The 15,677-nt window shown below is 38.0% G+C and overlaps 2 protein-coding genes across 2 annotated transcripts; both read right to left on the bottom strand.

Annotated features, from left to right (window-relative positions):
* Positions 1 to 544: 544 nt before the first annotated feature.
* On the bottom strand, positions 545 to 1,702 carry LOC140243546 (allatostatin-A receptor-like). The gene has a single exon (XM_072323216.1). It carries the CDS (start codon positions 1,700 to 1,702, stop codon positions 545 to 547), a length of 1,158 nt encoding a protein of 385 aa, XP_072179317.1.
* Positions 1,703 to 2,912: 1,210 nt separating this feature from the next.
* Positions 2,913 to 4,067, bottom strand: LOC140243545 (trace amine-associated receptor 8b-like). The gene has a single exon (XM_072323215.1). The coding sequence runs from the start codon at positions 4,065 to 4,067 to the stop codon at positions 2,913 to 2,915; it is 1,155 nt and encodes a 384-aa protein (XP_072179316.1).
* Positions 4,068 to 15,677: the final 11,610 nt, after the last annotated feature.

Genomic DNA, 15,677 nt, shown 5'->3' with positions numbered 1-15,677 from the left:
GTACAAATGCTCAAATTGTTATGTTTACTTAAATCATAACGAACAACTCGATGCCTTACCAAGTTACATTGCTATTTGGTGAGAGCACAGATGAATCTGGTCTTGTAAGACATCTATGAGGAACTGACATTGCTGGGCTTGTAGGTTTATGTTCAACAAGAGTAGGTTTACTTATCGTTTTATTTATTTTATTTTATTTTTTGCGGGGGCTTCAGATCAGAGCGTATGAGGGCAAAGAAACAGGTATGTTGTGATATGGTAACTGAGGTGGAACACCGTGGGATTATTTCGACATGGACACCTGCCAGTAAAAGTACAATTAGAAAATATCAAAGTCTGGCCCTTTAAGAGTTTTATTGAATGAATCAGTTGATCGGTTTCCTTGATGTTGGACACAGATTATGTCACACCTATTCTATGATTCATAAAGAAGAAGTGTTTACTAAAACATTATGATTTCAGTTGGAGTTTTTATAAAATCAAAGATAACGTGCAACGAAGAGACATAAAAACACTTTTATGAACCCTAGCCAGGTTTAACATTTTAAGCAGCCGTAGTAGATGCAGTCTCAGCGACAGAGGGAGAAATCCCGAAGACGGAAACATTAGCTTTCTTTTCGCGAGTCAGAATGCTCTTCACCGCCGACCTAAAGGTGACATTGCGCAAGGTGTAAATGATGGGATTGGCACAGGAATTGTAGAAACCGAGGACAGTGAAGATCCTGTTGAGAGGGCTGTAGACGTAAGACGGGCTGATGATGTGGAGGTTGAACAGGAGGAAGGCGCACTGGCTTGGACCCCAGCAGATCACGAAGATGATGACGACGATTAATAGCATCTCGATGACGCGTCGCCTAGCAACGTGGAGGTGAAGAGAAGCCTTGTTCTTCCCCTCTGCAGAGTTCATGAAAATCCTGGACTGGCGCTGGAGCGTTATCGCTGTCACGGTCTGACTGGCGACCATGATCAGGAACGGGCAAAAGAACTTGATGATGACGGACGACAAGCCGTTAAACATTTGGAAACCAGGAGAGCCGCGCTGCAGGACACAGGAGTGGGAGGTGGCGTCGATCTCCTTGAAGAAAATATGGAATGGTATGTAAATGGCGAAACTCACCAACCAAATTGCAAGGATGTAAGCGATGGTGCGACGCTTGCTGAAGAGGCGACGGAACTGGAACGGGTAGACCACGGCAGCAAATCGTTCCAGGGAGATAGTGGTTAGGGTGAAAACGGATGCTGCTACACAACACCACATGAAAGCGCTTGTATCAATCATCCGGCAATAGAATTCGCCCAGCGGCGTGAGGGGCATCCGACGAATTTGTGGAAGTGGGATGATGAACACGGAGGAAAAGAAATCCGCGATGGCCAGTGCCCCGATGAGGATATCCGTCGAGTTTCTGTCGACTCGCCCGTTGAAGACGACGACGATGACGAGCCCGTTTCCGATAATACCGACGATTGCCGAGATCAGCTGGAGAATGACGTTCCATGACCATCTGATCGGATACCATGACCATGTTGGCCACAGATCTCCCTCTTCTGCGGTTGTTTCTAACTCGAGGGTGGTGATTATTTCTTCAATTTCTTCTGTAAAGGGCGCCGGGGAGGGCGTGACATTTTGGGCAAAATTAAAAGGCAAAAACAGACAAACAAAGACGACAAGAATGCAGTTCATACGAGTTGTGCAAATTGCCATTACTGACTTAAAGAATAAGAAAGTAATACCCGGAAAGTTACGCAATGAGAGCATACATCCGTTTTACCCGGACGTTTTGCTATAACTGATATTGTTAATTTGCGAGGAAGAGGTCTATGAAACATGCAGGCGTCTGTTCGGCTTCGGTAAGAATCTTTCAGCATTTGAATGGAGAAGTAGAAGAGGATGGCTTTTGTACAGATGACTCCCTTTAAACTGCAATTACGCTAACGCACTCCTTGGAGTTACAAATAATCGACGACCTTCACCATTAAAAATTGCTGCACGTAACACGTCAGACAACCCATTAAAGGACGCTTTTTTAATCTTACCCCGTTTCACGCTAATGGCGAGAATCCTTTGAGTTCCCACGAAATCTTCTAGGGCTGGAAACTGAAAGCATTGTCGCCTCTCTCTCGAACAGATATGAAGATATGATCTTGTCTGCAGTGATAAATTGGGAATTCATGCTAATGGACATAAACTGAAGACACATTTTTCGATGGCATCAAAATTTGATTTACTTTTTTTTTTGCTTGTTTAAATCGAACACATGATTGACAGAATTTGACTTTTTTTTCCCTTTTTTTCTTCATTACTTTCAATACTTTTTGTTTTCCTTCTTATGGGGGGGGGGGCATGGAGGTATAGTGGTGCTAATGTCTAAAAAGCCCTATAAAGTTCTTACTGCAATGTACAACAAAGGAATCCCCATTTCTAAGTGGATTTGTGCCTGACATACATTCTGCTCTCAAGGGCTTATCAAATATCATTCGGTATAAAAGTAATCTGGTTTTACTATTCCTGGCAACAGTGAACGACGTCGATATTTTTGAAGAAACGGAAAGAGTGACAATGAAAGTTACTTTTTTGGTTCAATGTAATTTGCTCTCATTTTAAGGTACTTCTCATTAGATAAGAAGAGAGGCGGTGGATCGTTACTTTAAAGCAAAGATCTCTCGCGAAAACAACATTCATAAAATGAGCGGTAATAGCAGGGTCTTTGTTTTTTACCATGTACTATGAGCGAGGAACTTGTTAGTTTGTTCTCTATTGGTTTTACATGATTGAAGTAAAATATTGCTTTTCTTGTTATCAGAAATGATTTCGTGCAACATTAATGAAAAAAAGAATGAAAATGAAAAATAATATTTTGAGAAATATATTCCCTCCTTGTGAATCAGTCACTCGGCTTTTTGTTCATTCCATCTTAAGAACCAGTCTGTTTCTCGGATGGCATCTCCATTTCGAACACAGCCTTTTGAGAATCTCGAATACCCGTGAAAATTTCTTTTAATGCCGAGCGGAACTGCGGGTATCGGATCGTGTATATTATCGGATTGGCGCAAGAGTTGACGAATGCCAGCACGACAAGCACTCGATATGCGATACCGTAGAGAACAACCGGTGAAACGAGCCCGAGATTGAATGCCAAAAAGAAAGTTTGATCGGGTCCCCAGCAGATGATGAAGACCGTTGCCACCATGAATAGCATTTGAAGGATCCTCTTCCTCGCGACGACGTGACTCAGGGTTGGATTCGACCGGTTCCCGCTCGTTTTGCTCTCAGAAAACTTTGCCGTCTGCTTCTGGAGAATGACAGCGGTCGCTATCTGAGCCGAGATCATGATGACAGCTGGAACCACGAACTCGACAGCGAAGACGAAGACGCCGACGCACTTCTGCGCCAGCGTCGACGGAAACATCACCACGCACGTGTTGTCGGTTGCAATCCCAGCCACGAACTGGTAGCTGTTGACGGCAACAGCTGTAACCCAGATCAAAATGATGTAGATTCTGGTTCGGGTGGTACTGAAGGTCCTCCTGAAGTATAGCGGGTAAGCGATCGCGATATATCGTTCCACCGATATGGCCGTCAGTGTAAAAATCGAAGCAACCACAGATACCCACATAAGAAGTGAAGGATAGATGACTTTGCAGTAGACATCAGCAAGCCAAGACTCGCTTGGTAGAGAGTTGATTTGTGGTATTGGTAGGAGACAAACAGACGTCGCAAAGTCAGCGGAAGCAAGGGCTCCGATCAGTGTGTCAGTGGTACGCCTTACGCGACGTCCATTGAACAGGACTACCATCACCAGTAGGTTACCGACGATTCCTAGGAGGGCAAAAATGAGTTGAAGGATTACCCACCAACTCCACTGGAATGGGAACCAGGACCACTGAACGGATACATTATATGAGTTGCCATCGTATACGACAGACCAGTTTGGATCAATCACCGTGTCCGCAGCACCGGAAAAGGATTCTGAGTGCTGCTCTGTTGCGACGCCATAGATCTGTGAAGAATGATTCCAAACATTGTTTGCTGACAGACCAGATGAGGAATGAAGTGGTGTAGAAGTCATACTGCCAAGATTCCTTTAGGTGCACAGTGTCTGAAATGGTAGGTAGATATCAAGTGTCCCACACGGAGGGGGAAATGTCTTTCCCGGGCGTTCTGCCTTGTTCAAGCCTTGATGTTGAAACTGTATCCACTGAAGAATTATTTGAGAAGAGGGAGCAAAGAGCATCAACGTTAACTAATTATTGTCCGGTCCCGCTGGTGAACAGGTAGCTTAGCCGACAAGGTTGAGCTCTTCAAGCACAGTAGCTGGAACACGAATCTGTCCATCTGCTATATATATCTACACCCAACAAGGTATAAAAAAAAAACACACACACACACACAAACAAGCCAGTGAGACTGCGCATGCGCAATAGTTCTTAATGCATTTTTTACAGCTGCGAGAGCGATTGCTGATTTCTAACTGATTGGAGTTTTTAGATGATATGACCTTATTGAGTAGTAGCATTATCTTCTTTTGTCATTGGAAAGAGATCAATAAAACTCCTGAAGACATGCTCCATCTTTTGATTGGCTTGATTAAGGATTACAAGACCAGCATAACTGCCCGGGGAACTGGTAGCATTATTGACTTTCATCCCGCCCTATAAGGCATTTGGTATGAATGGTGTGTATAAGATGTGCACATAACATCTTCCGTGATGACACTTGTCGCTTCTTCGTATAAATAACAGCCAGTCCCTTTTCCCTTTTCTACTATCACGTATTGCCAGTTGACAACAGTTTGCTTTACTTGATAGCACAATAACATTATTTATTTTCAGGATGTTTTTCGAATAGTTAAGAGACCGAGAAAAGAAATTCTTACCCTTCTTTAAACCTCACAGAGATCCATTTTGACTGCGAGTGTAATATACACTCTGTTGGTGATAAAGGAAATGCAAATATAATCAAGTATCTTCAGCCCCAGCCCGTAGGACATGTTTCAACGGGTTAATTTGTTTAGTTAGTTAACTTATCATAAAGATTTGAAAAGAGACTTCGTTTGTTCAAAATGAAGTCACTCGGATCGTATCTATCTATCTATCTAGCTATCTATATCTTATCTACCGTAGTTTTTATCTATAAAATCATTAAATGAATCTATCTACAGTGTACCTATCTGTTTATTCCTTTCCTACGTGTCTATCTATGATACATGTTAGTGATACCTTGATGGCAGACAATGAGAATCACAAATAAAAACAAAAGAGCTAATTTCATTTCTTCTCTTCCAGCAGTCGTGGAGGTATGCAAAGTTCTGTAGAGTAAATGTCATATCCCCCAGTATATATGTAATTATATATATATATATATATATATATATATATGCATATATGTATTATATATATATATAGTGTGTTATATATATATTACAGAACAATTTAAGGATTTTGGAATGTAACTCTAATAATAGCCTTATGAATGTTTTACATTAGTTTGAGGTGAAAGGTGTAACAATACTGTATATTCTGAGGCAAGTACCTCTGGGTTAAACACACTCTTGTTTTCTGTCATTATAGGAGCTCAAGGCAGTTGCTATCTGTGCGTGATATGCCTGATGAATTATCGATTGGCAAATCAATAAACCAAACTAAAAGCCTGCTCTGATACGAACAATTCATTAACAGATGAAAAGACAAGGTCGCTGTGAAGGGGATGCCCATTATAAGTATCAGGCTTGAGAATGTATATTTTTTATATACAAACAATGATGATGATGATGATGATGATGATGATGATGATGATTGTCATTATCATTATTAGAAGTAGTAGTAGTAGTAGTAGTAGTAGATTCATTTTTACACATACCCAAAATAATGTCATGAATGTGATTTGACTTTAAGTTAACACATTTCATATGCGAAGTTCTGTTGAAGTTTTATGGGCTCATAAGGTTTTGAAATATTATGGTTCTTGGCTATTTTTTTCTGAGGCGTATTGCTGTATAGATGTTATGAATTGGCCTGCTGTTCTTTGTGCTTTAATCGTTGATGTTGCTTAACGGCTTCGGAACCTAGAAATTAATATCGTCTATATATTATACTTTACTATACTATACTATACTATACTATACTATACTATGTATTCTATTTGCTTTAGCTTTTTTTTTTTAATAAACAGCTTTATTACCATCTTATATTACGTTATTGTGAACACAGTTGTACAGAACATTAAATCAATCAAAGTTTAAAGGCTTGGAAACGTACAAACAATGAAATTGGTTAGATGTTCAGACAATAGTATAATTTTGTGAGAGCATTTTTTTTTATAGTCAATGCGGAATCCGAGGGCACACAATAGAGTCATAAAGTTTAACGTGACTGCTTGGGGTGTATTATTCATTCGTTCCAACGGGAACTGTGATAACTATGTTTTGGGAAGGCTCCTATTTGGGAATAAAGGGAAATGATACGCTATAGGATAAATTCATTATTGAAACACGTGATTTAAGGATGTGTAGGCCTACAGGGTCTTCCATAAAACTAATCAATAAGGTTCAACGAAACCAGATTGATACCATCTGTTGAATAGCGCCACATAGAGTCTGCATACGATTGAACTTGTTATCAATCAATGTCAGCATGTGCATAAATCTTGAATTTGTAATCATTTTAAACTACCCATATTTCATATTTGGAATACACAAGGTCATGTGACCTGCCTTTACACAATTATAAAGCCACAGATGTAAGCTTCTGAAAACTCCAACTGAATCATTTCATTTTAGACAGAAAATTCGAACAATATTATTGATATGGTAAATACCTTTACTTGGAATCAAGTTTACGAGTCTAGGAATAATGTGACAAGTCCTACTTGAAAACACAGGACCTCACTGATTTTTGAATAGCCCCTCTCTGATTCAATGCCGAATCTTCTACACTGCAGCTGAAGGTCAAAGTCAATTTTCTAAATCAAACTGCATGCTCCTATCTGCTTGCCTGATTTTTTGACTACTTCTATATCCACTTACCTGCCTATTATGTAATGTATTGCCTATTGTAATGTATTTGTAATTGTATGTGAAGTAAGTATTTTTGGAAGAAATTCTTGAGTGGTCCACAATCTACAAGCACTGCTTTTTAGTGGACCTCTCAGTTCTCTTTTTTCTCCTCAAAATATAACTTTGTATTTTCCCGTATGTATGCATGATTCATCTCTATTAGTTTGTTGTATATCGTTAATCCTTCGCACTTTGTACTGTATACATGCTTATGATGGATTTTCTGATTTACCTTGTGTTATGTTTTGTTGGAAAGAAAATGAGAATGAAATAAAAGAATTGAATTGAATGAATTGAATTGAATTATGAGATTCGACTATTTCCGCTTGATAGATTTTCTAAATCAAAGGGAGTGTACAGTACTGGTTGAGGTGGAGATTCAGGTTTGTAACATTCCTAAGTGAGATAATGAGAAACCTCTTATGAAATATGAAAGAGCATGAAATTCTAGGAAGGATTCAACGTTTATTTGATGAAAATTGTTTTTGAAATGGCTGAGATAAATAAAAAAAGTGATGATAATAAAAGGCGACAGGCCACGCCTTTTATTAGGATTAGGATTGTTTCATCTTGTTTTGGGATATCTCAGCCATTTCAAAACCGAGTTTCATCAAACAAACTTTTGATACCCCTTAGAATTGCATGCTCTTTGACATCTCATACATTGGTTTCTGAATATCTCGCAAAACATTAACAGGTAAATTCTCACCTCAACCAGAACCGTACACAGCCTTTAAACTCCGTGTGACTATCTACTTTACCGTCCCCTTTTGACCATTTAATTATATTGTTAACCTTATTCAGTGGAAAATCACATTCCTGGCGACTGCCACATTACATTTTGATCAACCCGGACAGGGAGGCCTGCAGGACTGTTGGTGCCAAACATGTTGGTATAGCGGCATAGGTTGCAGAATGCATATGCCCCAGTAACATATAAACACGGATGCTCAAGGATCTACACGGTGATCCGGGGACGTCCGGGGATATCCGGGGAGATCCGGGATTTTGGTATGACTGTACACACGGTATCAACACGGCAGCTACACGGATAAGGCCGGAAGAGCGCGGCGTCTACACGGACAAACACGGCATCTACACGGATCAACACAGCAGATATACGGATCTACACGGCAGCTACACGGCAGCCACACGGACCACCCCGGATTGCTCTGCCAACACGGCAATCCCCGGATGACGCCGGATGTTTTTGACCTCCAAAAGTTGCCGTTTTGGCCTCCCGGCGTCAACACGGATCTCTCCCCGGATCAGATCCGGGGTGGTCCGGGGTGATCCGGGATGTCTATGTGACTGGGGCAATAAGTTGGGCCGGGCGGATAGCCTCATCGAAACGCGATGAGGAGCATTAAAGGGGGGGGGGGGGCGGATTTGAGGTGGTGGATCAATCACTATTAGGACACCAATAAACTTCACTGAATACCATGTGCATTACGTGTACCACAAACATACACACACAAACATACACACACACACACACGCACTCTCTCTCTCTTTGTGTAATTGAAGTATGTTTTCATTATTTATATGACATATTTAATAAAGAGACAGAGAGAGAGAGAGGAGAGAGAGAGACAACCTGACATTTTACGCACTCATATGTGACCCGCCACAACAAAAGGATCCTAAAGTCGCTGACGGCTGAGCCGAGAAAATCAAGTTTAACAATCACATTTACCACATCCAATTATCTAACCCATTACCAACGGAAAACGTGTGGATCCCATGCAAAATCGTGATTTCACAATGTCGCTGGAACATGTTTCTGCTTACATCACGGAATACTCATTAACACAAATTAATAGAGGGGGCCCATTAAAGGGGAAGGGGTATTATCCTGTTGAAAGACACAAATGCCAAAGCCGGAATCGAAGTATAAGCGAATGCCCTGAAAGTACCGTGCGCACTCCATTCGTCTGAAACACCAGTGCCTCCAAACCCCAACTTCGCCAAACCAAAAGCGGGGACTGGTAGGGGCGAGCCAACCGGTTTTCATGCAATCACTATGATCATCAAGCGTAATTTAGATGCCGAGCGCCACCACGTCGGTTTGTTTACAGTTGAAATGAAAATACCATGTGATGTCAAACATAGTACGTTGGAAGTCAAATGTATGTATACACCATCATCCATTTAATTTTGTAGTGTCAAATATAACAATATCAATTTTCAGACATCAAAGCAGACATCAAAGCATACATCAAAGCATATATCAAAGCATACAAATTGGGTTAGAGCTAATAAGCTCTCGTTGAATGTTCAGAAAACGAAATAATTATATGCTCTTTAGTAATACTGTTGGCACTTTAAGTACTGACATAGTTTTGGATGATACTCCTGTAGAAAGAGTTTTACATTTTAAATTCCTTGGTGTTATTGTAGATGAGAAATTTTCTTGGAAAGTGCATATCGATTATATTTGTAATATAATTTCACGTAATATAGGCGTTATTAACAGACTAAGATTGTGTTTACCTAAAAAATCATTACTTACGTTATACTTCTCATTGATATTGCCTTACCTTAATTACGGAGTTTTAGTCTGGGGCAACACGCACCAAAATTTGTTGGATAGAGTTTTCCTTTTGCAAAAGAAAGCTCTTCGTGTCATTTGTTATTCTCCCATACGTTCTCATACAGATGCACTGTTTGCCTCTAATAAGTTGTTAAAATTTAGAGATTTGTTTTTATTTAATTTAGGACAATTTATGTATATGTATAACAATAACTCCCTTCCTGATGTTTTCCATTCCATGTTCCTAAAAAAACCAGTCATTTCATGAATATCCAACTCGACGCTCTAGTGAATATCATTTACCTCTTTTTCGTACGATTTTAGCCAAGAACACATTGTCTATACTGGCCCAAGTTATTGGAATCCCATGCATCCCGATATTAAAAATGCCCCCTCTGTATACTCATTCAAGAGGAAATTGAAAGTCTTTTCATTGCAATCTTATAATTCTACTGAATAGAATTAACCAGCTGTTATAACTCCTTCTCTAAAAACCTACGTTTTCACGTATTGATTGCCAAGTATACTTTGGCTCCTGTATATTTTACTCATAATGCTACGATATTTCTCCGATTATATGTCTATTACCCTGTTCTTTCTCGCGTCACTTTTTCCCACTCTCTCGACATACTTCTTCGAGATCGCTGTCTCTGTAGAACGTTTTTGTCTGTTCTGTTCTTTTCTATTATGTTAGCTTTGCTTCATTTTGTCTCGTCTCATAGTCAATTCTCCGTTGTACTGTTACTCCTACTCCAGTCTAGTTTCATGTTTATTTGTATGTACATCTGTCTGTTTTTGTTGATCTCTCTTTCTAGTGGGCTTCCATACTTTTACTTTGTTCTCAACTGATGGTTTTTTTTTTCTCTGAGGGGCCCACATTCTACAAGCTTTGTCTTTTTAGTGGGTCCCTCCATTTTTCGAATTTTGCATACTGTTTAGTTACTTCTATTAAATCACTTGAGTTCTATGACAGTGTATAATTATTGTAAGGTGGTACAATTATTGTACATTCTTTTCATGTTACAGAGTTTACGCACCTTATTTTCTGTTAGCAAAAAAGTGATGTTTATATTTCTGTCGAAAAATGAAAATAAAACATTGAATTGAATTGAATTGAATTGTACATGGCGGTACTTTTGATCGGAATCTTTTAACCTCTTGAAAAATGTTTTGAAGGAACTTGTTAAAATTGTAATATATTGTTGGCATTAGTTAACATAAATAGCTTAGCAGGAACTTTATAGTTTGGATGCCATAGTGGGAGTTTAGGCCTAACCTTGTGTCACCGTCCGCCCAATATGTTTTGGATGGCTTTACCCCCTTACCCCATTTCGAAGATGTGTTGGATCCAATTCTGGATGATGCAACTTTTGTGTGTGTGTGTGTTTAATCAGTAACATTGTTGGGAGCTCTGTTACATCACAGCGCAGTGGAGTATATTTACATAGTAGCTGCACTATATAAATTTGTCTAGTTATCATTATTATTGTTATTATTATTATTATTATTATTACGGAGAGTTTTGGGAAATTCAAGATGGCCGATAATATGGCCGCCAATATCTGAACATACCTGAATATTTGAACATTTCTGTATAAATGGCAAAAAGGAAAATGAAAGAATAATAATTTAACCTATTTCGAGGGTGCTGAATGTGAATCTGGATAGTGCAATTCTTGAATCCAATAGGATCTTAAAACATTCGAGATGGTAGGCAAAAATTGAAATTCCTATAAAATTCCTTGTAAATAATGACAAAAGGGAAAAGATTCGATGGTTCAACCAGAATAGTTTTAGGTGTGCTAAATCAGAATCCTGAAGAGTAACTCTTGCACCCCTACGGATTTCGGAAAAAGAGCAATGAAAAATTAGAAATCAGAAAATCTTTCCCTTTGAACGGAAAATATTGAAAATAAATTGATTGTTTTTGTTTTATTTTCTTCTTTTCGTCACATTCTCACTTTCACATGTTCTCCCTTTCATCTACTACTCCTCTCACTCTATGGGGAAGAAATGTGAGTGTATGTGTGGGGTGGGGTGGGGGAGGCCTCAAGGGCAAGGGCATATTGACAACTTCGATCATTTGGAATTCCGGAAATCGAAAAAAAAAAATCCAGTCAAATGCATTAGATTCAAATGAAATGAGGTTGAGTGCAGGATCCGAATCTGGTTGAAATAGCTGTAGCATCCTTGAGGATTTTGATATATCCGGGATGGTCGCCGAAAAAAAAAATGGCATTCCAACATAACTATTTCCTCATATTACAAGTAGAGAATGATTTGAAAATAAATTGATGGGTTTACTATATTTCGAGCGAATCAGAATCTGGCTGTTGTAACACTTACATCCTTGAAGGTTTTGAGATATTTGACAGTTTTGGTAGCTATTTTGGTGGTCAACTTGAATATCTCTTAACCATAAAAAAAATAAATATTAAACATACGCACACACATTTAGCAGACGGTAAAACAATGTCAGCGTCTGGCACCCAGATTGTTATCAGTAACATCAGTCTTAACATTCAGTCAACCACAGTCCAGTTTTTATATTTAATACCTGATTACAATAAGCCTGTTTGTACTTGACTCGTCAAGAATTGGTTTGTGCAATGTAGCTCTTGGAATGAAAATAATCAATCCTTTCTGTGAATAATATCTAAATTTATATCATTTTACGATTATATATTATTGTTTACTTTTATTTACCTTGTTTCATCGAACACTATTTTTAATTTCTTTGTTTCTACGTATTTCTTCTGTTCGGTTCTTATCTTCAAAGCTCAGACTTCCTAGGAAATGTGGACAAAAATGAAAAAAGAAAGAACAGAAAAGAAACACAAGGTTACCTAATCTTACCTAATCCATCGTCTTATATGCTGCTTTTATGTGCCTGTCTTTTTTAATTTATAAATCAATTTAAGAACCATAGTAAACACGTAAAGAAGACGGTTTATTTCACATTTTGACTTTACGTTTCACGAAATTACTTGATACTACATGACATACCACCTTCATGCATAATGATAATAGTGGTGATAACATGCATTCAAGATACCTCCAGTAATACCCCGAATAAGACAATATCTGATTTCACTGCAGGGCAACAATGCATGACCATCATGTAGTGTAATCTTTAATGACACATCCTACAAACCAAACAGATAAAAGCAACAAACAGAAAGGAGAAAGAAATACGAAAGGAAAGAAACTATTAGTTGCGACATCAACAGTCTTCACATAAACGTCGCTTTTTTCCCTTCCCTTTTCTCTATGGCTTTCAGAACGACAATTCTTCCCTTTACGAAAGAGTTTATCGCTATTGTACCTTTCTCTACTTCCCAACGCGGTTGCAGCTCCTTCGCAAGACACGCCTTGCCGCCTTGTATGATTGGTCATTGGTTGCTTGAGATCACGTGACTAAGCCAAGAGTAGCCAATCGTGTATCAGCCCTCGTCAGCAGAAACATCTTTACGTGTAATACAATATTGTTCAATAGCAGGTTCCTCCAACCAATGTTTATACGCATGCGTGCACAACTGTGTTGCTGTAAAGAGTGCAGGCATCCTTTTTCCATGTATCTGCGCAATTTGTGCATGCTACTTCTCTTACTGTCTTTCACCATGACATATCACGTACAATTAGTTATCATTGGATGAAAAAAAGGAAAATTCAGTAAAGAGTGTTTGCAGGTATTACCTTAACACTGTCACGTTTCGTATGAATGGACCGTTGACGAGTAACGAAAGCAATACACAAAGACAAGCAATGTGCAATCATGACAATGATAAATAAATAATTAAAGTGAAACATATATACATCATATATACATACATATACATCATTTGTATTTAGATAGTGCTGTGATATGACATTGAGATAAACATGAGGTGTCAGTCACTTGTTCTCTTTCAAAAAGAAACAAACACACACACATACACACACAGACACACAAACTCACATTAAAAGATATAAATTAATAAACAACTTGATTAATGTATGCATGTATACATAATGTAGGCCCAATATATTAACAATTATATATGTACATACATTTGTATACATAAATATAAATGATTCAATAGTTTTTCATAAACTGTTGCCATTGAGGTGTGGCTATTTCTTCAAATTCAAAGCGACTGCACACATTAAAAAAAAATGAACAAAAAACGCTCAAGTGAAGTAAAAATACAAATATTAGTGATAAAGTTCACTGAAATTTAGCAAGTATGTCCTTCAATTAGGTTCATTGTGGCATTCAAGCTCAAGCTTGCCCTCTTCTACTTGTTATAGGGTCTGACGTGAGAGACACACAGAGGCGTATTTACAACAACAAAAAATAACAACAACCTGCAGTTCCTAAGTGTCATTCATGTTAGAATCGAGTATCATTGGTTTCTTTGTAAACTTTTGCAAGAAGCTCTCTGGAGGTGGAACTAATTAAATTTTACGACATAGCCATCGATTCACCTCGACAAGCAGATGTGAAAATATATCATATTAAATAAATGAATATATCATTTAATGTTATTATCTTCAGAACCAAAGAGAGAGACAGGGAAAAAATAGAGCAAAGGACTTCACATTATATATATATATATATATATATATATATATATATATATATATACATATATATACATTTTTTTTAAATAAAAGTATATTATTTTTCACATTGTGTGTGTTTTAAATGTTTGTATGTATGTATGTATGTATATATATACTGCGTGAATATATTGTGCAATATTTCCTCTGCATGCACTGCACATATGACCTTAAGCCGATGAATTCCTGCATATTTTAGTATCCTTACCATTAGAAGTAATTAAAGAGTGGTGTCCATGCCCTTTAAAGTTTTACACGTGTAGGCAAGGAAAGTGAAGAGTTCTGATCTTGCTAATACTTTTTCAGAAATAGTTTAGAATCTCTCGGAATTTCATTATCGTTTCGATCAACTCGACGAAAGGGCGTACCTTGAGCTCGTCAAACATGATATCAGCCCTTTTAAAGTCTTTCCATTTAATTTCTCTCGCCAAGCGACTTTTTGTGCATTGCCATCGATCGCTCCCTAATGGATTTTTCTTGTTAAATCCTACTCAAAAGGGGGAAAATATTGAATAGGAATAGCTCGGTCTTTTGATGTTTTGCGCATTCGTTCATCTTTTGGAAAACGAGAGAAGAAAACATATGGAGAAAAAAAAAGTCTTTCTTCTGAATACTATCGACGTATGCTGACGGGTGGAGAATCGTTTGCCTCTGGTTGAATCTTTGGAGATGTAATGTAAGTATCGATTTTCCACTGCTTCCGACCGAAAGATTTAATTGAAATGCCATTTCCATGCCTGCATGGTATTAATTGAAAAAAAAAAATATATAGATATACATTTGTGTCTGCTAGCCGTCGTATCTACCCCACCCAAGGAAAAATGAAACTTAGTCCTTCATCTTCATCCTTCAAGCTTCATCCGGGAGTTAATGATACAATACGAAGAATATGATTCAATCCCTTAGAAATTGCACACAATAACAATGTTATTGAGGAAAATGTTGTGGAAAGTTAAGTAACATTTCAAAAGGCTGTCTAAGAGCTCAAGTTATTATTTTTTCACATAAAACTCCAAAACAACAACAACAAACTATCCAGAGCGAACATCCCCCTAAAAAGAAGAAGTAAAAAAAAAACCCAAACAAAACAAAACAGTAAGAGAATCTGATTATACCCGAATCTCAGTAAGTGAGATCGAGATTTTCCATTTAATGAATCAATGTGAACTACGGTGTACTTTACTAATAGATTCAAGTCTGCTTTTTTTTTTTTTTTTTTACAATGTAAACATAATATGAAGCTAGGTACCATCATTGTAATTAAAAATTGTATGTTGTTGTATAATCTTTCCCTTTTTGGAGCGCATAGGAACAAATGCAGAATGTGTTTTGCGCTATATAAGCACTGTGTGTATTATTGATTATTATTATCTTTTTTATTATCATCATTATTTCAGTAAGTTGCTGCCGGTCAGTTCATTATAATTGACAATGTTGTCACATACCAAGCATTTCAGCAGAAGGAACTGTTGCTATCGTACTCTTACAAA

Source organism: Diadema setosum, chromosome 20 (genome assembly GCF_964275005.1).
Source record: "Diadema setosum chromosome 20, eeDiaSeto1, whole genome shotgun sequence".
In the NCBI taxonomy this organism is placed as follows: Eukaryota; Metazoa; Echinodermata; class Echinoidea; order Diadematoida; family Diadematidae; genus Diadema; species Diadema setosum.
Note: the sequence above shows the minus strand (reverse complement) of the source record. Positions and strands in the feature narration are given on the sequence as shown.

Coding starts and splice junctions, on each gene's coding strand:
- LOC140243545 (XM_072323215.1), bottom strand. CDS start 4,067: ATGACTTCTACACCACTTCATTCCTCATCTGGTCTGTCAGCAAACAAT.
- LOC140243546 (XM_072323216.1), bottom strand. CDS start 1,702: ATGGCAATTTGCACAACTCGTATGAACTGCATTCTTGTCGTCTTTGTT.